The sequence below is a fragment of the Anopheles maculipalpis genome, chromosome 3RL (genome assembly GCF_943734695.1).
Source record: "Anopheles maculipalpis chromosome 3RL, idAnoMacuDA_375_x, whole genome shotgun sequence".
Lineage (NCBI taxonomy): Eukaryota > Metazoa > Arthropoda > Insecta > Diptera > Culicidae > Anopheles > Anopheles maculipalpis.
Window position 1 is genome coordinate 15537565 of NC_064872.1, and position 24109 is coordinate 15561673.

Here is a 24109-nt window from a genome sequence, read left to right on the forward strand (position 1 = left end):
GGTATCGGTTGTTTTGTTTTTCCGTCCTTTCTTCATCACTCAAAAGCCGCGCACTCAGCAACCGAGCGGGTTGCCGTTTGCTGTCGGTGGGGGCATGAGAAAATGAGAAAACCCCTTTTTTTGTGTTGCAGAAAATGTTGTTTGTTTTCCCGCTCATTGTACGAAGGCTTGACTGAAGGGTTCGGAAGAGGCATGTATGGAGCTGGATGGAACCGGTATCCACGATCGATTGTGTAGTGTACTGTATTCAAACAAGGTTTCCCCTGCTTGCTCCAATGATCATCAGGGAAGGCTTCTTTATCGTGCTCGGGGAGGATCGTGCTGGTGCTGGTGAAATACTTGCAGAACCAGCAGCAAATTGAGCAAAACCTACGCGTACCCTAAACTCCCAAACTATGTGCCCTGCCTGCGGAGGAAACGCTCCGCACCACTGGAACGGCGTTTGCCCCTTACCTTTAGGGCGTCACACGAAATGTGATATTTGCTTTGATGTGGAAATTTATCGAATATCATTTTGCCGAACCGCTGCAAGGCTCAATATTCTCGTTTAGCTTATTTACTCCGCCGAATGTTGGGCGCGTATTTTGCGTAGCGTAGCACTGTTGGCTGCTCTGTTGCGGTTGGGTGAACCAAACGCAAGCGAACGAAACTTTAAAGACCACAATCCAGATCGAAATATGTACGCGGAACTGGGGAATTGTTCTTGGTTCGCAGTTTGAATACGATTTGGAAACGTTTCTGCACGATTGGTTAAGGACATCATGTTTTGGCATAAAATTTTAATTCAATTTTACCCTTCCAATATCAAATCAATGTTTCCTTATAATAGTTTTGCATAGATGTATGTTTTCTAACTTGATTATAACCTGCATAAGCTATAAATCTAAAAATGATTTTATTCGATTTCTTCTACGTAAAATCTAATAAATGTTAGCGAAGGAATAGTAAAAATCGGATTTTCTCTATCACTTCACTTTGAAATCTATGTTATGGTCGTATCCAACCGTCCCAGCCAAACCAATTGATAGCTGCGGTTTTCGTTTATTTTCTTTTTAGTTGCATCTGACAGAATTCCATGCTTTTTTTCAAGGCAACCAAGCTTCTAGCGGTGGGAACGGAGCTGGGAAGGAGGATATTGTGCTGTGGAAAAGTTTCCCTACATTTTAGCAATTTTCAAAGCTACCTACACCCGTACAGCTATGGTGGGTTTAATTTTCCAAATTGAATTCAACTTTTTCTCGAACCTCCGTTCCGGTGTGTTTGTCTTGCTTTTGCTGTCGGAGAAGCCCATTCCTGCTGCTACCGTCATCCGTCAGCCATGTTTTTCTATGTGCTGTTCCGGTCCCGGTGTTTCTCTAGCCTAGCCTTCCACGGCTAGGATGTAGTGGGTTTTTTTTGCTTGTCGTTTTGCAGTGTGTTTGGCATAATTTTCTAATTTTTACTCTAAATCTACCTTCTGGGTTGGACCCACCGAGACGGGGATGGATTTGGGCTGGACGCGTAGAGTATCGTTCTGACTTCTGGTGGCGTATTCCTGTGGCACACTAATTCCTTTCCGCTTCCATTGTACCCGTGCCTCGCCGAGTGCGTCTTCCTTCCTTGCCATCATGATCATCATCGGGCTCTGAATATCAACATGGGCGCACTGCTGCTGTTTGATGCTGCGACGGAAATGGTGCTTGCCCCGGGACGAAGTGATAGCTGACGTCGTCGTCGCCGTCCTGTGCATGTCACTGTTTTGGTTTCGGGGCCGTCAGGTTTTCCTATTTTTGGGGAGCGAAAAAAGTGAAGCCAGGAAACTTTTCTAAATGATAAACTTTTCCCACCGTCCGTCCCTCGGTGTGTGTGGGTGGGTGGCCACGTTTTGCTGATGTCCAAATAAGTATGGAGTAGTGGTTTTGCTTCACCCACGCCCCTCTCCCGTTAGGTTTTTCTCATCTCGCAACCGTAAGCCTCTAAATTGGGAGCTTGTTTTTAGTCGTTCCGAGGGACATCGAGAACGAGCAGCCTCTGAAATGAAGCCTTCTGTCAGGGAGAAGTATTTGGGTGTGGTGTGTACGTACACGCGTTCAGCTTTTTTTATGTGTGTGTGAGAAAGTGTGCAGTTCGCTCTCGTTCGACGAAACACGTCCATTCGTCCTTATCATGAACGTGCGAGTTACTTTCGATTAGGCTCCACCAGATGTTTACACACCGGCCCGGTCGGATCGGTCCTACGCTGCGTGGAATGTGACAGGAACACAAGCGATCATTTTGCCTTTCCATCTTCATGTAGCTTTTTTTTGGTTGGTGCGTGTGTGTAGTCGGCATTAGATACAAGCGGAGTTCCTCTTGTCGCTGGACGAATGATGGAAAATTTCATCCTATTTTAGACTTCATCACTCCAAAATGGCAACTTTCGCTGATCGGTGTGCTTGTGTGCGACGGAAACAAAAAAAGGGCTCTTCCTGTGTTGGCAAAAAAGTCACATCCGGTAGATGGGTAGGGGAAGCGGCGCATAGACGGAGGTTCGAGTTTGCTTGTACAGTCTAGTCTAGTCGTACTATTTTTCCGAATTCCTTGAAATCTGTCGTGCAGCAAACAGTCCTGCGAGTTGGATTCCCTTTAAGACGAAGAGACGGTGCGAGTTTTCCACGGAGAAGAGATTTTTCATTTTGCTGTTAGTTACTGTTCCCTCACAAATTCGTGCAAGAAATAAATTAGTTAAGTTTAGTTCTTTCACTCCGCACTGTTGTATCAGTGAGGTAGCAATTGAAAGTTCCCTTGCAGGAGAAGAGATAACACGGTGGAGCGGCACATGGCCCGGTATAGGCAACTTAGTTTGCATTTTGTTGTGTACCATTTTTTCCTAATGATGATGTGTTTTTCCACTAACGTAGGGAAAATGTACCATGTCGTCAGTGAGCGTTGCTTACCATCTTTTTTTTTTTTTTTTTTGGGACGGCAAGCACACTGGACCCTTTTAGAGATGACGAGAGATGCGTGGCAAGATGCTACTAACTATTCCCCGGGCATGTGGTAGGGTTCGTTCGTAAATCTATGCGTTTGGTGGCAAAAACGCACGGTGTATGAATAATGAATGTGGAGTCATACGAACGGGTTAATGAAATAACAGGACGGATGCTTTACACCAGCAAGGAACCCCGGGCTGAAGGAAACAGCAACTCTCAATGGCATGCGTATGTTATCACGAGTGGCTTCAGGCGTGTCATTCTGTGGAATAGTGAGAACGAGATATGTTTGCACGATGAATAGACGTGCCATTTTTCATCTTCTTGATGCATGGTCGATTAAGGTGTAAGACTACTGAGGGTTGATGTATCAAAATGAAGAGCATAGATTAAGGTACGAGATATGTCAGCTAGGGCTGGATTGTTCTGCATAATGATCTATGATACTAATATCGTTCAAAGATAAAATCTATAGTAATAGAAGAAAGAGCTTACTAATTTCAATTATTTCAAAAGGATTTCTATTTCTTACCCTGCAAAATCAGATTCATTCGAACATGTATGAATATCCTTTTGCGACAGCAAATCACAATAGGATTCGCTTCTTCTGCACGACGTATTTCCACAGCTTTAATCGCCCTAAAGAGGCAACGCGAACCGCAAAATTGACAACAAGAATTAATCCTTTTTTGTCGGTCAGCCATTTTCTGATCCTAATCCTGTAGGGTTTCAATTCTTTCACTTTCCCTGATGATCGTTGTTAGATTGTTACTTTTTCGTGTGATCGACGCATAGATATTGGTGCAGTTTTCACATCAAACATCAATCCTGACCAATCCTGGACAATGATGATTGCAGTGTTTAACGTATTTTCCGCATTGCTGGTAGCCTGAATTTCGGATTCCTCAACGTGTACCAGTTTTGGTCGGTTCGTTTAATACGATCATGGTAGTTATCAATGATGGAAACTTTTGCTTGACGTGAAGTGAATACTCCGCAATGCTACTAAGGCCATGCGTGTAATACTTCAAACCATCAAGCAGCTTAATGTGACGATGTTGCACGAGTGCTGGTTGATTAAAAGGAGGGTTTTGGATAGAATTCTGTAGGCAGCAAGTTTGCCTATACCATCGAGATAACTGTGGAGAAAAAAAGATACCCTACAAAGCTTTCCTGGTAGGATAATCAGAAACATAGAGCGAGCCACATGAAACTATTCCTACTTTTTTTTGTTGGTTTTCGTTACGGGGAAATTTTTTTCCTTGCTAAAAACGAAGCCGTTGCGGGGGTGAAGATTGATAAGAGCAGACAAGAAGTTCTCGCATTGGTGCTGTTCGAAATGGTGAATCATTTTCTGCATTTTGGCCGCACTCTTTCCAGTGTCTCTGAGTCAATTTTCACCGAACCTTATCTTTTGAGGACCTTCTCTTGCACTATTTGTATGTACATGGTTCCATAATGTTTTTGGAGCCACTGCTGTGTGGTTCTATGTACAGAGCGCTTCCATCAAAGACGCTTCATCACGCTTGGTGTAGTTGCAAGGATACGGTAGCAAACAAATAAATAAGTAAGCGGACGAACTGCTGTCGCTTATTTCCATTGCGATGGTACATTTTTCAGAACATTTCACTATTTTCACTTCTCCAGACCCTAATGATATTACTCCCCGTACTCCGAGTGGTGAAGTAGTGTTCTTTTTTATATTTGGAGCGCTGTCTTCTTTCGGTATGTTGTAGATAAATATTGGTTTTCTGCCCTCATTTTCGCTGCTGTGCGTAAAGTTGAGGAATATCGAAAGCAATTGTACGTTCGAAGCTTATAGGCATTTGTGTCCAATAATTGGGAAAAAAGGCCGATACGTCTTCCATAGCCGAAACAAAAATCTTCATTTTATTTTCATTTATTTTGGCGCCGTTCGCTTGGTGCCTTCTGTGTTTTAGTTTTTTTTTTGTTACTCCCAACACTAGACTACTGCGCTGCTAGTGCTTCATTGCCGTTGGGAAGGTAATTGGAGGAAGAAAATTCATCAGATCCGTCGCTGGCAAGGAATGACGACGGAAATTGCGTATGTGTCAAATGATCCAAGGTATCAGCAACCGTACAGATGAAATTCGCCGCCGACTCGCTTTCATTTGCTCGAAGGGACACAGTTTTTTTGTAGCTGCCTTTGGTGTGTGTGTGTGTCGATGGTCTTACTGGATGCTGCTGATGCTGGTGGTGTCGTAGCAGCTAGAACGTAGAGTAGCAGCTAGAACGTGGGGCGAAAAACAACCAACGAGACTGTAAATTTTTCTTCATTCGGACTCCTCCGAAAATGGGCAGGAAGGGGACAGGATTGTGGAAGGATCCGGGTGAAAATTATGGAGGCTGTGCGTGTGTTGTTATGTTGCCTTCGGTTGTGAGTGGATGAGACTCACACTACCCGTGCTCGGCCTTCGCTTCCGTGCGCGCAATACCGATAGACGACGGATGTGCTTCTCGGATGCGTCTGTCAATTCCGTCCATCAGTCGACATTTTGAGCCCTGTGCTCTGTATGTGTGTTTAATTTTCCAAGCAAGTTCGAGTGTGGGTGTGTGTGTGTGTGTGTGTCCGTTCTTCATGTGTAGATTGATCTGTTCGGTCGAAAAATGGACGGTACCCGGAGAACGACCGGGTTTAGAATTGATATTTTCGACAACAGCACACGGTAGTTGTGAGTTATCGGTAAAAATCCAGCCAATGTCCTTGTCGCCAACATTCCGTGGGGAGATACCTTGGCGTAGAGGACAAATAAAACTTTTTTTTTGTGCAAGCAAGCAAGTGGGTGGCTGGAGGGAAGGTGAAGTTGAATCGATTCAATACCTCCGGCTTTTTGTCCCCAGATTTTCCCGATTCCCGGTTCGACAAGGATTCGTTTTTGGCCGTCCCATTCTGCGGGCCCGTTCATCATCTCTACCGTAATGGTGGCGTCGCAGCCTTCTGCTGCCAAATGAACATCGTCCATTTGCAGACCCAGATTCCGCCATTACGTCTTGCTCTCCTTCCCGTACTCGAGAACGGTGGTTTGATGTGGAAATGGAACGACCTCTCCCCGAACCGGATACCTTCGACGACGATGTTTGACTTTACAATTGACAGTGATACGCAATGGGGGTTGTTTTATTTCCACTCTGCTTTCCTTACTGTATGTGCGCTGCTGTGGAATGGTTTCTTTTTTTTGTTGTTGTTGCCACCAGGACACGTTTTCCCAGGACGCTACACTCGGACGTTTGGGGGAGGATTTGATTGGTCAAGTTTTATTTTTCTTGCCATCGGCTCTGATCCACATTTCGACTCGAGTCCGGGTTTCCTATTCGGTAGCAAAAGTGCAAAAAAAAAAAAAATCGAATTGAGTAAAGTTTCATTGAAATGGGAAAATTCCTTTGCGTGCGTACGTGAGTCGTGGGGTGTGGTGTGATGGTTTGGTTTGTTCAGCATCAGTAGCAAAGAGCTCTCGTGTAGGAAGTCTCGCTAATGAGTGAAGGGAAATACTCGTACTGCCGGGACACAATGGACAGTCGCTTTTCATTAGAGATTTATTCCGGTGAAATGCGTTTTCACTTTAATTAAACAACGAAACATTGTTTCTTATCCTGATACTAATGTCGTTTTTTTGTTTGTTTGTTTGTTTTTTCTCTTCTTAGGTAAGCATACAACGCACTTTTTTCTAATCCGTTGCGATGAAGGACTATAGAAAGAATCATTCGAGAAAGGTTGTATTCGAATCTTTTTTCCTCATTCATATTTGTGATATAGCTTTTTTTCTGTGACAATGTAACTTGGTTGTGGATGTTTCACGTATAATATATCATAGGTTTTATACGGTATTGATGCTCTGGCTATATGACTCCCTCTGACGCCAGCATAAACCCACACGTAATATGTCCTGCTTTCTTTGCCTGTCCATTTTTCGCTCATATGATTTTCCTTCCCATCATATCTCGAACGTAACCAAGCTCGGTTGGCGAATCTTCGAGTACAGGTTTGATTGTGCCGACACCCAAACATCCACACAGACATGTATATTCCCACATGATCCTTTTCCAGACGGTGGTGGGTGTGTGGTATGATTGCGCACGGAATGGTGTGCGAATGTGGCACAGGACACAAGGATGTGGTCGACGGCGCGTCTTGAAGATTCAATAAAGCCGTCTTCATTATTCCAAACAAACACGCATAAAAATTCTTCAACTTCCCGGACCTGCTCAAGATGTAATAAAAGGACCAAAATCACCACCACCACTGGCAGCAGTGGGAAAGGAAGAAAGCGAAACTCATTCGGGGTCGACCCGTGTGGTGAATTTTTCGGGGGTGATATGGCGACGGCGTCGTAACTGAGAAAATCGGGGCTCGACCCATAAAGACGGTCTTTTGATGGGAAAGAATGGGAAGGACACAACGGCGAGAGGAAGTGTGTGTATTACGAGGAAGAAGCAAAAGGAAAAAATCTTCAAGTTGTATCGTATGCGCAGACTGTTTATACATTTTTCCTTTTCTTCGAGTGTTGTGTCCCAGTATTTCGTTCTGTTTGGCTTCATTCAGCCTCGATTGTGCGTCGATTGGCTCGGAAGAAAGAATTCGATACAGACCTTAGCGGGCTTGCCGCCTTCAAGCGTCCGGAAAAGGCCGTGCGACGTGAGAATCCAGGGAGCAAAATAAAGAAAACATAAAATGTGAATAAAACGTTACAATTTCCCCCACAGCATCAAGAGGACTGAGCCGATCGTTGAGCATGAACCTTAAGATGGGCTACTCAAGATTGGGGAGGTGTGCAAGAGGACTATAGGGCATGATAGTGCGTGTGCAAGTGAAAGCACGACTTGTTTGTATGTCCTCTAGCCACTTCAGAGTGGGACAACAATGATGGGGCACGCGAGCTTTAGCATTTTGCGTAAAGCAAATCAGCGTGAGGAGGCTTTTACGATGGTGATGGCTGGTATCTTTCACTTTAACAAAGCACGTAAAAACGAGCATTTGTTTGTGGGCACGTGTTTGTGTCCGTTTGGTTGCTGTTGTCCTATCGTTTTGTGCAAGATCCTCAACTCGCGCTCGACTCTTAATGCCCTCGCAGCTACCATCACCGTTCGGGTCGTCCTGCCCGAGTTTCGACGGTGTAGCTAAGTGAAGATATTTATAAACATATGTTTCTTTTCCTCCTTGTCACGCGGTGCTCCTTGTTGTCGTCGTGAAAGCCGGTCGGTGTATTGTTTGCTATTCATCGATTTTATGGCATTAAAGGTGTGTCGACGGGTCGTAAACGTGCGTTTATGCTTATGGAAGTTGTTGGGGGGGGGGGGGGGGGGGGGAGAGTGATGATGCTCTCGCCCCGGTACCGTGCCGTAGCGTAGCGTGGCCATGTGTGTATCGAAACCCAAACAAAGCGTAAAGCGATTGTGTGTATGGCCCAGTTTAGCGTGTGAAAACTGGAAGGACCGGAGACATCTCCATTTTGTGTCGTCGCCTTATTGATGATTTTATCTTTGGACCGTGAAATCAATGAACGCGGCTCCCTCGCTCCGCCGGGACGCTCGTTTCCAACGCTCCACAATGACGTTAATGTCTTTAAGGTCACCAAAGACGGTGGAGTTACGTTGCTTGCCTGGTGGTACTGCGCCACAGGTGTATAAATTTAGATATATCGAGTAGATGGTGGTATATTAAAGTCGAATCGTATTGATCGATGTTTTTTCGACATTAACGAGGGAATGTTTACTAATATATAGAGTTTAAATCACTATTTTGAAGTGAAAATGCATGTCACAGAATCGAAAACAACCCCTCAAAAATTGAGCTAACGTTTTACTATTTTTTCACAACCCTCTTCGGTGCCAAACCACACAAAAACACTTCTCAATTGTTATGAAGGCCTAATGCCTCAGGAATTTACGCCTACAGGACCGCAGTGCTTGGTGGTTTTTTTTTTTTTTTGCTGCTCTTCTACTTGCACTAACCCTCCCATCCAGGCAACTTTTTCAACGTGCCTTTTACTTCCCTGGTACGTTTTCTTTTTTTCCTGCTATTTAGGACGTTTTCAGCGTTTCCAAGTTAGGCATAATCGTGCAAGAGCATTTGTTTGTTCGTTGTACAAGTCAAATCTACGAATCTACGATGCTCGGATGGACAACTCGACGTAGCTGGATGGATACCATCACTGTCAAAAACAAAAGCAACATAACGGAACTAGTGGTGAAGATATTGGCTGCTTTTGCAAGAATACAGATCAGCAAGAGCATTCGCTTCGCGCAAGGGAAGCTAAGTTTTGAGTTGCAAAGATAACCAAAAGAAAAAAAGAAAAAAATGATGCAAAACTCTCATATCGCATCTCTGACATAGCATCTTGCCTGCCATGCTTTTCTTCCTGCACACACGTCATCTCATCGTCGATGAATGTTCCCCAGCCACATTCCGTTTGGGAAAGGGGTTTAGTGCGTGAGCGACGTCCATTTTTTGGGGTTGGTTGGTGCGTTTTGCTGTACAGTTGCGCGTACGAGCCGAGCATGAATACTGCTGCAGTCCTCCGTTTGCTGGCAGCTAAAAACTGCTTTGCTTGATATTTATTTCGATTTATATTCATTTTCCATTTTCATGGAAATGTATGTATTCGGAATTTATTTGCCATCGTGCTTCAGCCGGAACGTGCTTCGCTCTGTCTCGCGCTCACCTACACCCGGTCTTTGGGCCATTTTTCCTACTACAACACTCGGTGCGTTCTATCTGTCGTTATCCTGGCGTACTTTTTTGTTTGTTTGTTTGTTTGCTATTGGCTTCATTGTGGACCTCACAGCCAGTTGAATTCAGGTTCGGTGTTTTTTTTTCCTCGATGCATTGCGTTGCTACGTAGATATACTTTCATAATGAAAAGGATGAGCACAGGATGCTCGCGGGGACGACAAGTGTTCCTGGGGGTAAAGCGAGCGAGAGAGAGAGAGAGAAAAACGCACAACTCCGAGTGGTGACTTCAGTGCAGGGTGGACGCTATTTCCGTTTCGTACATGTCCTGCAAAATGGGGCTTCTTCCTTCAAACCAAAAAAGAACACATCGGCAGCATTTTGCACGAATTTCATTCGGATCACATGTTGTTTGATGGGGGGAGGGAAAGAGTTGAACCAGTAGTTTGGTTGGTCTCCCCCTTGCTTGTCTTGCATCATTTGTTGGTCGATGATGGAATGAATCCCTCTTCGGTGCGTTTTCGTGTTTTCCATTGAGGGAAAGAGGCAAAAAAAAAGAACTCTGTATGCTAAGCTCTCCCCGAGGACCAGGAAATGTTGGCTCAGTATCTCCTGAGGTTCTATTCTCCTCCATCCATACACCGATGCGCTTGATTTGATTTTGAATTCAATCGGGTTATGCTTGCCTATCGTGTTTGGGCGAGCGATGTGTTACTCCGTCGCTGCCCGCGTTTATCATCCAACAGGATAGCCAGGGTATCACTTTCCATTCCAATAGTGCCAAAGATCCTGGTGGTTTGTGTAGTGGCTAGCTCGGCTTCCACTGGCCCATTTAGTCTGGACTCTGTTCCCACAAGCATTGGACATAGTTTTTTTTTTTTTGCAATATCCTGTTTTGCCAGTCCTCCTCTCGAAGCACAGAAGCCACTCATCCGAAACCATCAGCTAAATGAATCCTAGTTTTCACTCGCACGGAGCGTTCTCTCCTAGCAGCAGCGGCAGGACTGCGACATACATCAACCGGTTTGACATTATTGAAAATGGCCAATATTGGTTCGTTATACGGGAGCTAATGGATGCCGCAACGATGACGCCACCGGGACCAAATTGTGTCCAAGCAAATGTCATCTACCACCCCTGTGTTGGCACCTTTCCCAGCCTTTATTGTACCACGAGCAAACGTACGCATGAGTGGTGCACTCCTTCGTATATGGTTGCTGCAGCGTGGAAAACGAAAAGTCATACCAGTTTTGCCACACACACGCACACTGGGGAAGGCAGAAGAAGCAGATAAAGTGTACAAATTGAAATTGATGACTATTTGTAAAATGCTAATTTCATGTATATTGCCGCTATCTGTCATTCATTTGATCGAGCTGTTTTTATCGTTAGTCGTCCTTCCGATGCGATTGAAAAGTGGCTATCGGTTGGTCAGTTTCGTAAGGCAGGCATGGTGATTCTACAGACCCTCTGGAACTTCGATGTGCGTTTGATTCCTTTCACCGGAATTGCTGTATGACGCATTTCTTGGAACTTGAACGACTAAATCCTTCGGGATGCTGCTGTCGCAAGTTATGCAAATGTTGATCAAAGTGAAATAGAAAATGGATTCTGATTAATCAGGATGCTTTCCAGCACAAATATGAACGTGTTTCACTTAATTTATTGCTAAAAGAGACACAAGGAATGATTGCGTTTTCCCTTTCAACTGTTCGTTTTATCTTTAAAATTGTATGTAGAGTGATTTTTGTTACAATTTTCATACTTTAGGCTTTTCCCCATTGTCTATTGGCAATTGTAACGAGATTTTCCCTTTTTTCCGATGTAAAATCCTACCGTCAGATGCACTTGTCTTTGCTATAGATGCGTATGATTGGTTTGACGAGCAAACGAACGTGCTCTTGAACACACATGTCCCTGAATTCCTGGACTGGGGTACAGCGGAAAGATATCGTTAGCTGTGACGAGCTAACACAACCTAAATGAAAGTGTTTGCCGATGTCCTGTTCCCGCATGTCGCAAAGACAATGCCGATGGTCTGATAAAAGCAAAGCAAGCAAACATTAGTGGCCACTGATTCTTCGTCAATCTGCCAGTGACAAAACTAGCCGCATTGTTGAAAAGGGAAAGCAAAAGTAGTAGTTAGTGGCTGGGACCAGCGAAAACCGACGGTGGAATCAATTGGAAAGCGAAATTAATCAACGGGGTTTTGCTTGCACTGCCGGATGGATTGAAAGAACGGGTAATAGAAGATCAATATCGTTTCATTAGTTTACACAGCCATGATGGACGGGCGTGACAAATGTGTGGCAGCTACCACCATTATTGTCGCCGTGTTGTTTGTCCTGCATATAACGCTCGTCATGAGGGGTCTTTGGTAGTTTAAAAAGGTACATTTTTACCTAAAAAAAGGTACATTTTCTTCACAATTGTTCACAATTGTGTAGTATAGTTTTTATTAAAATAAAATAATTCTAAGCTTTAATATCAAAGTTGATTTTACCAAGCACATGTGTAAAGACATCCAATCATATGTGAGCATGTAGTTACAGTTTTTATTGTGCATGTGTCCCTCCAGGAAGAAAAATTGGAAATTAAAATAAAAAGATCGAGGATTTATGGTGCATTCATGATTGCCATCATCGCGTTTGGCTAATTAAGTCGTAGCCTAGGGAGTACACTTTTGTGTTTGGTCGCATGATTTGCCTGCTTACACATCCATCAGTACGGTAAACAGAGGCTTCCCAGGCTGGTGAGCAGGACAGGGGAAGGCGGTGTAGATTTTTGCTTTGTGTCGACGTTTCCTGAAGTGCACGTGAAGGGAGCTTGATTCATTCGAGTTCGTAGGCCCTCCCAGCACAGTTGCTTCGGCATTGTCGTCGTACGCTAATAGTACACTCTGTAGGCGTGCAATGTGTTGTGTTTGGGGGGCGAGTTGGTTGGTGACACTCGGTAGAGTTGTTTTCCCTTTTTTTTTTGTTATTTTTGTTAGGGTCCTCCTTCAGTCACCTGTCTAGAATCTATCGGTTAGGTGTGTGGTAGGTACAACGAATGTTCGGTACCATTCGATAACTCTCCGTCTCCGCCGGTGCTTTGGCAACCGAAGCGAAAACAGACCGCTAGCGAAAACACCGTTTGTATGACAACAAACGAAAACTGAACGGAAAAAATCGAACCGTTTGTTAGCGAGCGCGAAAGACAGGCGGAGTCCTTGCCCGTGGTGTAGCTTCTCGCAATACCGTGTAGGGGATGCAAACGTGAAGCGAAGCACGATAGTAGAATCGTATCTGAGTTCAGTCAGTGATTGGCACAGGGGCAGGAGGAGAGGCCCTGTAGCGAAGTGTGTACCAGACGATGGCGCTCTAGCAAGGGCTACGTTTGTGCCATTATTTCCATATCTTTCTCCGCTAGCGTACGCCATATTGGGTAGCGAATTTTTTTCTTGTGCTGGACCCTGAGAAGGTACACAGTAACTGGACTTCCGCCTTCCACCGAGCCTGATTGTGCCAGTGGCGCGGGTCTCGGTGCAAACGAAAGTCCGTAGTCCACTTCAGTGCCAGACAATAGGGGCAGGGGCTCGGAAAATACGATTTGTGGAAGCACACGGCGTCTGTGTGTGTGTATTGAGTCCATCGATGCATGAAAATCTGCCTGAGAAACACCGGCCCGCGATTCACAACTGCTCTCTAGCGTAGGCCTTTCGAGAACGAGGTTTTGTTCGGGATATTCGGCTGACTGGTTTGCTCTGGGGCCAGGATCGGTACTTGATCGAATTGAAGCGTCCGGTTAGTTTGGTGTGTGCGTGTGTGAGGTAGAGTGTTTTTTTTTGTGTGTGTGTGTGTCCTCGACTCTTGGACGGTGGAGGTGACGTTTGGAATGTGTCGTATGTGTGGGCGCTGTGGCCACATATTCTTACCGTGCGATGACCTGTGAGGAAGCTGATTCCAGGCGCGCGAGCGATGTTGTGCGTTGTAGATTGAATTGGAGGAATATATATTTGCCCGAATGGTAGTCGGGTCGACCGACTGGTCTGGCCTATGATTTGTACAAACGAGGCGAGTTCATTCCCTCGGCAGGAGACTGGGAACCATCAAACCTGGCCGTTCGGAAGCCGTACGATATATTGTAAAATATTTATCATTGTTTCTCCACTGTTCTGTTCTGCTGTTGGAAACCGAAACCTCGATGCACACGTACGGTGATCGATGGATTTTACGTAGAAGGGGTCAACAATTTTCCTCAGTTGACTGATTCGAGAAACGGGGGGCATATACGGCGGGACGGCTTGCGCAAACATTGCCGGGGAAACTCTCCCTTATAGTGCTGCTGTTGCGGGTTGTTGATGGTATAAAAAATGGGCTTTCGCGAGGATTTCGATTGTGCACCAGCGGCCGCCGACGATTCGGTGGTGGTCGCCTCCCAAGCGCTCTATGCTCTGTTGTGTGGACAGGATTTGAAGCATACGTCAATCAATTTGGTCAATCAGCGAATATCCCCGCCACTGGTTGAACAGAATCGGAACAGCGACGGGAGTGTATGGATGGCCATATTTTTCAGCTCACCAGCCACTTATGGGGTTTTGCAGTGGTTTTGGTTCTTTAATTTTTTTGTTTGTGTGTGTGTATTTTTTGTGCTTCGCCCAAAAAGTAAATTAAAACTTTAATCCAATGTTGACGGCGTATTATTTCATGGCATTTGTGTGTGTGTGTGTGTATAATGCATTGAATCGACGTGAATCCTTGTGTTATCTTCGTTTTGCAGGGTATTGAACAAAGGATAGGTTTCGTTCGATGTTCAAAAATAATATTCATTGATTCTAATCACCTTACCACAAAGAACGCTCTTCTGCTAGTAGAGTATAATTCATCACGTAGAAGTTATGAAGGTTCGATTTACTTCATAGCATTTGTGAATACTGTGTTTATGAAATCTCTCCCGGAGAAAATATTACCTTGACGTATCCTTCTGTGAATTTGAGCACCGAGCGAAAGTAATGCCGAGACTCATAAATCCTTCGAGTTATCACCCTTCGCAAATGACCTTGACATAAGAAGATGCTAAGAGGCTCCTTCGCTTCAAGGGAAAACTGCCGCTTATAATAACAATACCAATAGATGGATGGATGACAGAAACAGATACACACACACACACACAAACCCAAACAATGTCGGAACCTTTTTTTCCCAACCCGTCGCTCGCAACCTTTCCATTCCCTTATTATTAACCGCACGGCACTTCCCGGAAGAGCCTGGCCCTCTATTCGTCGTAAATGTCGTCTGCCGCTCGTCTGGAGCAGCCGGAAAACTCCAACTTGGGACGGGAAAATCCCACCCCCGATTGCCGAGACGATGGCCACAAGACACGGGGTGAAAATATGCGGGAAAGGATATAATAAAATAAAAACCTCCAGTATGAGTTCGCGAAATGGAGGCGCCCGATACTTCTCGTCCCGTTCTGGTGGCGGGGTTTGTCGCAATGTTTTCGTACGCTCGTTTGTTGGAGCAGTAAAACGGTGGGTTTTTGTTGATTGTGTACTGCCTTGCTGGGAAGGGGGGTAGGTTTAAGCAAAGACTGAGTAAAGTACAGCCTCTCTGTATGAGAATGTACCACCACTCACCGAAGGACGAAAGAAAACAAGGCAGTATAGGATCACATCCATCTTATTTCCGTGTCTTCCTTCCACAGGCATTTGCCCTAAATGTGTGCTCGTATAATTTCGGGGTGTGTTAGTAGGGGGGTTGAAAGATATAAGTATTTCCTGCGAATATGTAGCAAAACACACAGATTGTCGTTAAAGCTGAAGCTTCCTTCACTTTGTCGCACCGAATAATGCGCGGTTTGGAAGAGAAGTGTCCAAACAAGTTTCATTGTTTTACCTTTAACCTATTGCTCCGTATGCTATGGAAACTTATTGTATTTTTGAAGGTCGAAGGATAAGTATGTCCATTATGCAGAACAAAAAGAAACGAACTCCACCCCTCATGAGCTTGGAACGAAGGAGAAATGTACAAGGGCTCCGTCTCGCACCCGGTCACGTCTTACGCATTTTCCTCATCATGCCTCTCTCTCTCTGTGTCTCTCGACCCACTGACACCGAAAACAAAATGGATTTTCTGTTGTTGTCAGTAGCGTTGGTGGTGGTGGCGAGTAAATTAATCAAATAATACCTAATTCTTCTGTCCGGACCCTTCGCAGTCAACGGAACGTTTGCCTGTCGCGGCGTGCTTTGTCTTGCTGCGACTGATATGCCGGATGAATGAAATTAATGAGGGAACTCATGAGCTGAGATGTCGAAACCGGAAAGTGTAGACACAGCGGGGATCAAGCAAGGGAAGCGAGCGCTAGTGCGTCGCCACTGAAAGGTTGGTTTTCCGTGGTCAGTTATGGATATTGAAAAGGCGCCATAAGAATAGGAAAAGGAGACGCAATGTGTGGTGGGTTAAAATATTTTTCCAACGAAATTTGGAAAAACCTTTTCCGTTTGTTTTTCGGTCGGATGGATAGATCTGTAGCGGGGGTTTTTTTCCGGGTTCCGGCGCGTTCGGGAAGGCGAAAACCGTGTCAACAAGATGGCACCCGTCGCACACCCTGCCAGCGACGTCGCAACTTAAAGATTGTGAATCTTTTTAGGGCATAAGGAAATAAACAGTAGAGCAGGAGGGATCGTTACGAGCTACAATCGGGAAAAAGGAACGAAAATAAAAATAAAAACAAACCCACTACGAAAGGTTCACAATTGGTGTTAGGTGTGGCGCATATTGAAACGAACAACAGACAGGAATAAAATTATCCGCGTGATAAAAGATATGATGAGGGAAAGGGTTTTCCTTTTTTTTTTTTCAATCGCTCTTCCCACTTCCTTGTGAGCTTAGACATGGCGTGTTTTGTGAAGGCAAACGTAAAAAATAGGATGAAATTTACGAACAAAACTGACCTGCCCTTACGCGCCGAGCTCGATGTCTACGCCGGCGCCTGCTGCTGAAGATTAAGGACGGCTTTTTCGCTTTCAAATTTGTACCCACTGAAACAAGAAATTTGATGGATGAAGGAGCAAAAAAGGAAATAGATTGAGGTGCGTTTAAAGTGGTGATGATGATGATGTTGTCGTAATTTTCTACCGCAAAGATTAATGTTGCGGCTCTTGAAAATACAGAGTAAAACATATTTCTTAAGCTATGTGATGCTAACAATGGGATTACTAGCTACTAATATTTCATGATTCTTATGTGCTTCTTTTTATGGGTGAAACCATGGACTAGATAATGGACATTTTTGGTTTTCTACTGAAAAAAAAAACTACAAAAAAAAACTGTTTGAAAGTAAAAATATTGCAACTCCGCTTTGACTTGCACACGTACCCATGCTCAAGCATCAGGCAGCGTTGCGCCATTCAAATGTGCATCGGACAGTTGTACGCAATCGCCAAGACGGCGTTGAGGTTCCAAACAAGCAACAGTGATGCATTAACGCACTACCAAAAATCAGCCCCAGCTAGCTCTGTCTAACCGTGTGATGTACAAACATATGTGACCCATCTACGTATGGGTCTGCGAAGCTACGAGGCAGTGTGTACCGAGAAGCGGGAAGGTTGCGTGTTTGTCTCAGTGCGTGCTCTTTTAATGTTGAATTTTTATGTTGACCGAACCGGACGAAAGAGATACGGAATCGTCTTGAGAAAGAGAAGGGGAGGCAGTACGGTCAATGGGACGGATGCCATGCGCACGCATTTAACGATGGGCAGCGCATCGTGTTGCCGTTTGACGCTCACTATCCAACGGGGATGTTTGTGCGTGACACATATTTTTCACACTTTTTAAAACGTTTATTCCGTCGTTTGGATTTGTTCTGTTTGTATGTATGTATGTATGTGTGTGTGTGGCTTTGTGCGGAGGAAGGGAAGCAAAGTGGGTTGAAACCCATAATGTGTAACGCTTATATGCGCAACACGCGCCTCTAATGCACCTCCTAAAGTTGCTCACACTGAACCCGAATTGCGAAGTCGCTGTGAAGCAACAAGCGTCTGTGCTGTAGCGGATCGTTTAGGCAAAACGGTTCCATGTGCGCATGTGTTGATGGTGCGCACATATGCAGCGATTAAGAACTCCGAGTTGTGTGCATGCGTCTACGCAATTTCGAGGCCGTTAGAGTTTAGAACAGCGTGCCTTACTGGCGACTTGCAGCGACCCGTTTTCGTGGTTGTTGTTTTGTGGGACACACTTTGAAATGTGCGTGACCTACTTTTTTTCGTAGTGAGAACGATGCAACCGTAAACATCACGCATCACGGCCGGAAGAGACGGTCTTTACTCAATGTGCATTGCCCCACATCGCAGGGACGCGGCTTTTTAATGTGTATGTTTGGCCTATGCGCGTTTCTCAGACAGTGCGTTGTATTGATACGTACGCAGTGTGTAGCTGAAGACAATGTTTTTGACTTGGGAACCGTTTTGGTTGTGGGGTACAGTGGACACACTGAGATTGAAAGTCACGAGTGTTGGGTGTCGGTTGGAGATGGAGTGAAAACACTTTCACTGATGAAGAGCATGTTGCAACAAACCGCATAAAGTCTTTGCATTCGTACGATCGCAGCACTGCACAATGTAAACAATCGTTTTACGATTGTTGGTGTCTATATGCGTTTTTGCCAAAGGAAGCTCTATGACGCAAGCTGCACGATCGGAAGTATATGATCTCTGTTTCGTAGAAATTTCGGAGCACTAATAACTTCAATATATTATAGGCGTGAAAAGCCGACAACGGAACCAGTTTTCACATGGCAGAACCGCGGTTCAATCCTCAAATTGATTGTACCCCGTATTGAGGACTGACTATTCAACTCAACGATATGGTATCGGCAAGTCTAGCAAGCCATTCCATGGTTGACATGACCTGCGAGTTTGTTACGCCAAGAACAAGAAGAATGTCTCTAATAAATAAAAAAAATAAAATTTACTGTTATAGTTTTGGTCTTGGTTTGGAGTTCACATGCTGTTAAGAAGATAATTAAGTTGACTAATTTTTAAATTTTCAAACCGTGATTGAGGTTAAATTATCCCAAATATTTCTTGTTCATGGTAGTTGTTGACACGAAACAAAAGCATGGCCAAATGTCACAAACACAAAAACACATTGAATCTGAAACCACACTAACCACATCCATCGAAAGTTCTTGTACCAAAATGCTTCTTGCATCAAAGCTGTTATCGGTCTGATTGTAATGTTGTGAAATTGTGTTTGAAAAAGAATTGTTAACTTGGTTACAAACGATTGATGATTTATTTTTATTTTTGTTTATAATTAATTATGACGGTCCAGTGCCGTATTGTCCAAACGATTGATGGTCTTTGTTAAAAAAATTGTTTCAAAATTGGTGGTTACTATAATAATGCTAATTAATTTAAGAGCCAATCAACGCTCACGTTGACAAAAAATAAATAAATTGAAACATTGTTGATAATTTTCAATTTCAATATTCTTTATATTTTTATATGTGCATTTCCATAGAAGAATCTACTTGAATTTGTTTTTCTTCGTAATATTCAGCATCTTTATTCGACGTCCGGAAGTCGTATTTCCCACAGATCACCACAGTGTTCGCATTTTTATGGTTCGATAGGCGCCATATGTTGTGCTCAAATATGCTCCAACGTTTCAACATGTTCCCATGATGCTCACCAATAACATATCCCAGCAGTGTAGAGGCCCTGCTGTGCCATGCAACGATCATTGTGATGATGATGATGTCATAGCCGCTATCGCGCTTTTGGGCGCCCATTTTCAAGGTCTTCCTGACGATAGGCCTAGGGGGGCAGTTACGATTCTGCCCTTCCCGGTCCAACCACCTTGCATCGGGGAGGGTTAAAAAGAGCTACAAAAAAAACCTACACATTCAAACATCCAGAATTAGGTCGGAAATCGAATGCATTCTGTTCACAACTGCGCCATCGAATTTGGTGTAGGGGCGGCCAAATTTCTTGCTTGCGCATGACCCATTATCAAACCATGCATGCACTGCTGGTTAGTAGTGTGCCTATGTGTGGTCGCTGCCCGTTCTAAGCGTTATTTATAGTAGCGACGCTGTTTGGAGGAGCTGCTGGGTACCCTATGTTTGATGAGTGTTTCTTTTTTTTTCCTCATCTTTGTTTTTTTTTTGGTTCCTAAGCTTCATTTCTTGGAATCGCTTTGAAACACACAATCTTGCACCGATGGTCGGGTTTGCGAGAGATTGAGCGAACGGAACAGAGATTCGTCGTACGTGTAAGCTTGTGTGGCTGTAAAAATTTCGTTGAATTCACGATAACTTTACCGCCACGATGCAAGCCAGCCGCATGTTGCAGACAGTGTGTGTGTGCGGTAAGATTAGACACACGAAAATAGGTCAGTCAGTCAGCCCAACATCAAGCACGTTAGAATATTCATGCTGGTCCGCGTAACATCACGCAACTTGCGAACAATAAATCATGCGCTAGGAAATGGATGGGAATGGCGATTTAACAATTGCAGCTGCAATTAACGTTCTGTTTTTTTAGGGATTAAGCAAATAATATATGAATCTTACTTTGCTTCGTTTTACTGATTATAACGATTTTTCCTCTGCTTTACAGGGACCGTATTCAATGCACACAAGGTCATACTAGCGGCATGTTCGAAAAACTTCGCCGATCTGTTCGAACGGGCCCCGACCGGCACGGGACAGATATGCGTAATGTTGGAAGCAACCTCCGCCGACAACATGCACGCACTGCTCGAGTTTATGTACAAGGGCGAAGTACACGTGTCACAGAAAGCGCTGGAAAGTTTTCTGAAAGCGGCTGAGAATTTGCAGGTAAGTGCATTTCATCCACCATTTCGCTAGGAGGGCAAAGACAAATGCTACATTGCCCGTTACCCGATCACTGCAGGTCAAAGGACTCACCACAGAACATGGCCGCTTTGCGAGCGCCAATGCCAGCCAACCGTCACAGTCGCCCTTTCACGGGCCGCCAAACGATCTGCCATCACCTGCCATTCGCCGCCAGCAGCGCAACAGTCTCTCGTCCTCGATGGAATCGATCAACCGAGCGGTAAAGCGGGAAACCGATAGTATAATCGCAAGCAGTGGTGCTGGTGGAGCTGCTGGTGGCAACGGATCCAGCCACGGTAGCGGTACCGGTGGAGCTGGAACAGGCAATGTAAGTAGCGGTGCGGATCGAGGCAGCAGCGGCACGGATCGAGCTGGTCGAGGAAGTGATCGAGGTGAGGGCGGAGGTGGTGGTGGTGGTGGAGGAGGCGGTGGTGGTGGCGGTGGCGGTGGCGGTAGTACACCAGCATCCAGTTTCTCGCCGTACCTGCAACCGTCGTCCTATCTGCCAGGATCTTACGAGAACCGCAAACGATCACTACGAAGTCCATTCTACGAGCATCAGGAAGCGACGCGGGACAGTGTATTACGAGATGGGAAAGCAAGCGCGGGTAATGGCAGTCCGGTAAGTGGTAGCAAAAACTATCGACCGTCCAGCAGTGGTTCTTCGGCGACACCAACGGAAGCAGACACTATACACACGGATCGGGATTCACCGCAACAGTCCAAGTGAGTTTGGTTTTAGTTGGCTAGTCTGTGTATGGAGGTCGCAGTATAGAAATCATGCTCTGTTTCATTTCTAGTCGGTATGAAAACCACAGTCCCAGCACAACCCACCATGGCCATGGTAACGGACCGGTATCGTCAAACACAATGGATCGAGAGGATCGCAACGATCACAACGGCTCAGTGGATCACAAAGTGAAACACGAAAGTCGGGAAGGCAATGAGGTATCCCGAATCGTGCCAAAAACTACTATCAAAGCGCTCCGATGGTTGCTTCTTAGAGTCGTTGCCGTCAAATTTTGGTCTTGAAGTAATGAATTTTTGACAAAGCGCATCAGGTTTTGTCTCAAGGGGATCAATTTTCGGCTCTTAGCCATCAAATTTTAACACATCTAAGCGACATTTATTTTTGAGTGTAAACTATTAATAATAATGTGCACTCTGTCAAAAATTGATGCCGTACGGACAAAAATTGATGAATACTGTAAAAAATTCCTGACTAAGAGGCAAAATTTAACGGCAACGACTTTAAGGACATTTACTTATCCGATTTAACGTTTGCGTCGTTTTTGCAGGCTGGAGCGGAAGATTTGCGTGTAAAAATGGAAATGCGACCCATCCAATCGCCTCTTAGGTCATCGGCACCATCCACCCCAACCACACCGTTAGGGTTTATTAATGTGAAGGGCGGTCTGGAGGCAGCGATACCGTCAGTGGATATGTTGGGCATGATCAGCACACCGCGGGAAAGCGTCACGACGGCGGACGGTAAGCTAGGCTTGTTTTGCCACCTGAATCTTGTGCTGCGCAAAGAACGGACACGGATTTCACTCATTTAAGGTTTGCTCTGCGTTCCAGGCAAAAAGCTACAGTGTCCACTGTGCGATCGGCAATACGGTTACGAAACGAATCTGCGGGCGCACATACGCCAGCGGCATCAGGGTATACGCGTGCCATGCCCGTACTGCAGTCGAACGTTTACCCGCAATAACACCGTCAGAAGGCATATCGCCCGGGAGCACAAACAGCAGACGCAGTTTATGCCCAGCCAACTGCACAGCTAAGTGCAGCGTGCGTTGCCGGACGTCGAAGTTTGTTGCCCGCCTGTGTCTCCTTTATCTCCTCAACCAATGTCCCTTCTTCATCCCGCTCTCCCACTAAGGCCCAGTTAAGACGGATCTACCGTGTTGGCCCGTTGTTGTTCCTATAAATTAACGAATTGTTGCGGATTATCGCATTTGTAGCCATACCTCAGAGCCCCGTTCTTTGAACGCCATCCAAAGATGTTTCGATACAGCCAGCAGGCCAGCATGCTACAGCCATCTCAGATATCGCACATCCATGAAGAATAGCTGCTGCTGCGGCTGCTGCTGCTTGATCAGCATATCAGCATAATTTCCATCATCAGCATATAACATCATGTTCGGAGTGCAGCTGTCACAGCATACGCGCAGCCAACTTTGCCGTGAGGTCACCAGATTGAAATCCACTTTCCTCATTATATCATTTAAATCGATAAGCGCTGGGTGCGAAGGACCTCCGTGAATCGTCCCAGCTTTATTACTATCGATGAGGATTATTACATTGTCACTACAGTTATGGAACGCTCTGTTCGAATAGCGAGTGAAAAGGTGTTAGAAGAAGAGCGAATGTATCAGAATATCGGAAATGAGTGAAACATTTGGGATGGCATGATCGTCACAATACTTATGAGATAATGGAATACGTATATGTTACAAATAGATGGATTGCAAAATCTAATGGAAATCGAAAGTCAAGTATAACTTGAACTGGATTGGTAGAGAACTGATAAAAGATGGAAATTCAAATCTACGGAAATGGTTTCCAAAGATAGCTGAGATAAACAGAAAAAAAAACATACTATCAACAAGAAACTATGGAGCCCAAATTATTCGTTACAATATCTACAATGGAAAGGAGTTTTGTGAATTAATTATAAATCAGAATCTTTATTTTCTTCAATTTACATCTGCACTATATTTTGCATTTAAAGTATCGTGAAACTTAACGTCAGTTAATCTTTAATAGTGAGCAAAAGCCATTAACTTGCACGTACAATTCTTTTTTTTTTTCTTTTGTAATAGAGACACAAGGCACTACTACTAAACTGTGACACCCAGCAATTGACGGACAATAGCTTTACTTTACACAAGTTACACATGTTCCGCGAGAGATTATGGTTGTTGCATGGATTGACATCCCCTTTAGTCATGCTGAGCGAAACGATTTGCTTTAATTTTACACTTATATCAGCAACTATATTATTACAATCACCACAAGTGTCATTATTCATCCATTATCTTGAGTAGAAGAGATCGTTTCTCTACGAGAGCCGTGAATCAAATCCCATCAACCTGGGATTTTTTTCTAATAGAATCTTGCTTATGTTACAACAATACAAAGCCACAACAGACAGTAACTATAAATCGATACTGATACATATATAGATAGAAAGGAAGGGATTAGTGTAGTAAAAAAGGGAATATATGATAGTTGATTATTATTTTGTTTTTTTTTTATTTTGTTTATTATTTCTAATTAAAATTCACTAGAACGCATCGCAACCAACCGCGGGTTGCATGCTGTTTTTGTTTTTGATAGTATCAGATTTGCATTTCCTTTGAAATAGACGAATTCAGGCGGTTACATTTCATGCTTCATGTGTGTTACATGGCTTTGATTTGCCGCCATTCGTCTTTTCGCTTGATAGTAGTGGTTTTCGTTCCGGGGGTTTCTTTCGCTATTGGGAAAGCGAGAGCGAAGCATTGGTAAGGGAAGTACATGCATATATCCCATATATGCATGTCTTCAATCATGTAATAGTATCCTAATTTAATAACAAAGAAAAAAAAGAGAAGAAACAACGCAACGGATGTAGGAGTAA

At 44.5% G+C, this 24109-nt stretch overlaps 2 protein-coding genes across 3 annotated transcripts in view; both read left to right on the top strand.

The window, feature by feature from the left end:
* LOC126564501 (zinc finger protein chinmo) overlaps positions 1–22300 on the top strand; it is a 29164-nt gene extending 6864 nt beyond the window's left edge. The window contains exons 2-6 of one of the 2 annotated variants that reach the window (XM_050221564.1): positions 20243–20463; positions 20540–21207; positions 21282–21429; positions 21780–21972; positions 22045–22300. In XM_050221564.1, the coding sequence (XP_050077521.1) occupies positions 20243–20463; positions 20540–21207; positions 21282–21429; positions 21780–21972; positions 22045–22268 (1454 nt within the window). In that variant the 3' untranslated portion in view covers positions 22269–22300. The remainder of the gene's footprint in view (positions 1–20242; positions 20464–20539; positions 21208–21281; positions 21430–21779; positions 21973–22044) is intronic. The other variant, XM_050221565.1, reaches the window with a different exon arrangement.
* The window catches only part of LOC126564164 (G-protein-signaling modulator 2), a 432630-nt gene that overhangs the window by 18046 nt on the left and 390475 nt on the right, over positions 1–24109 (top strand). The gene's annotated exons all lie outside the window — the stretch shown is intronic.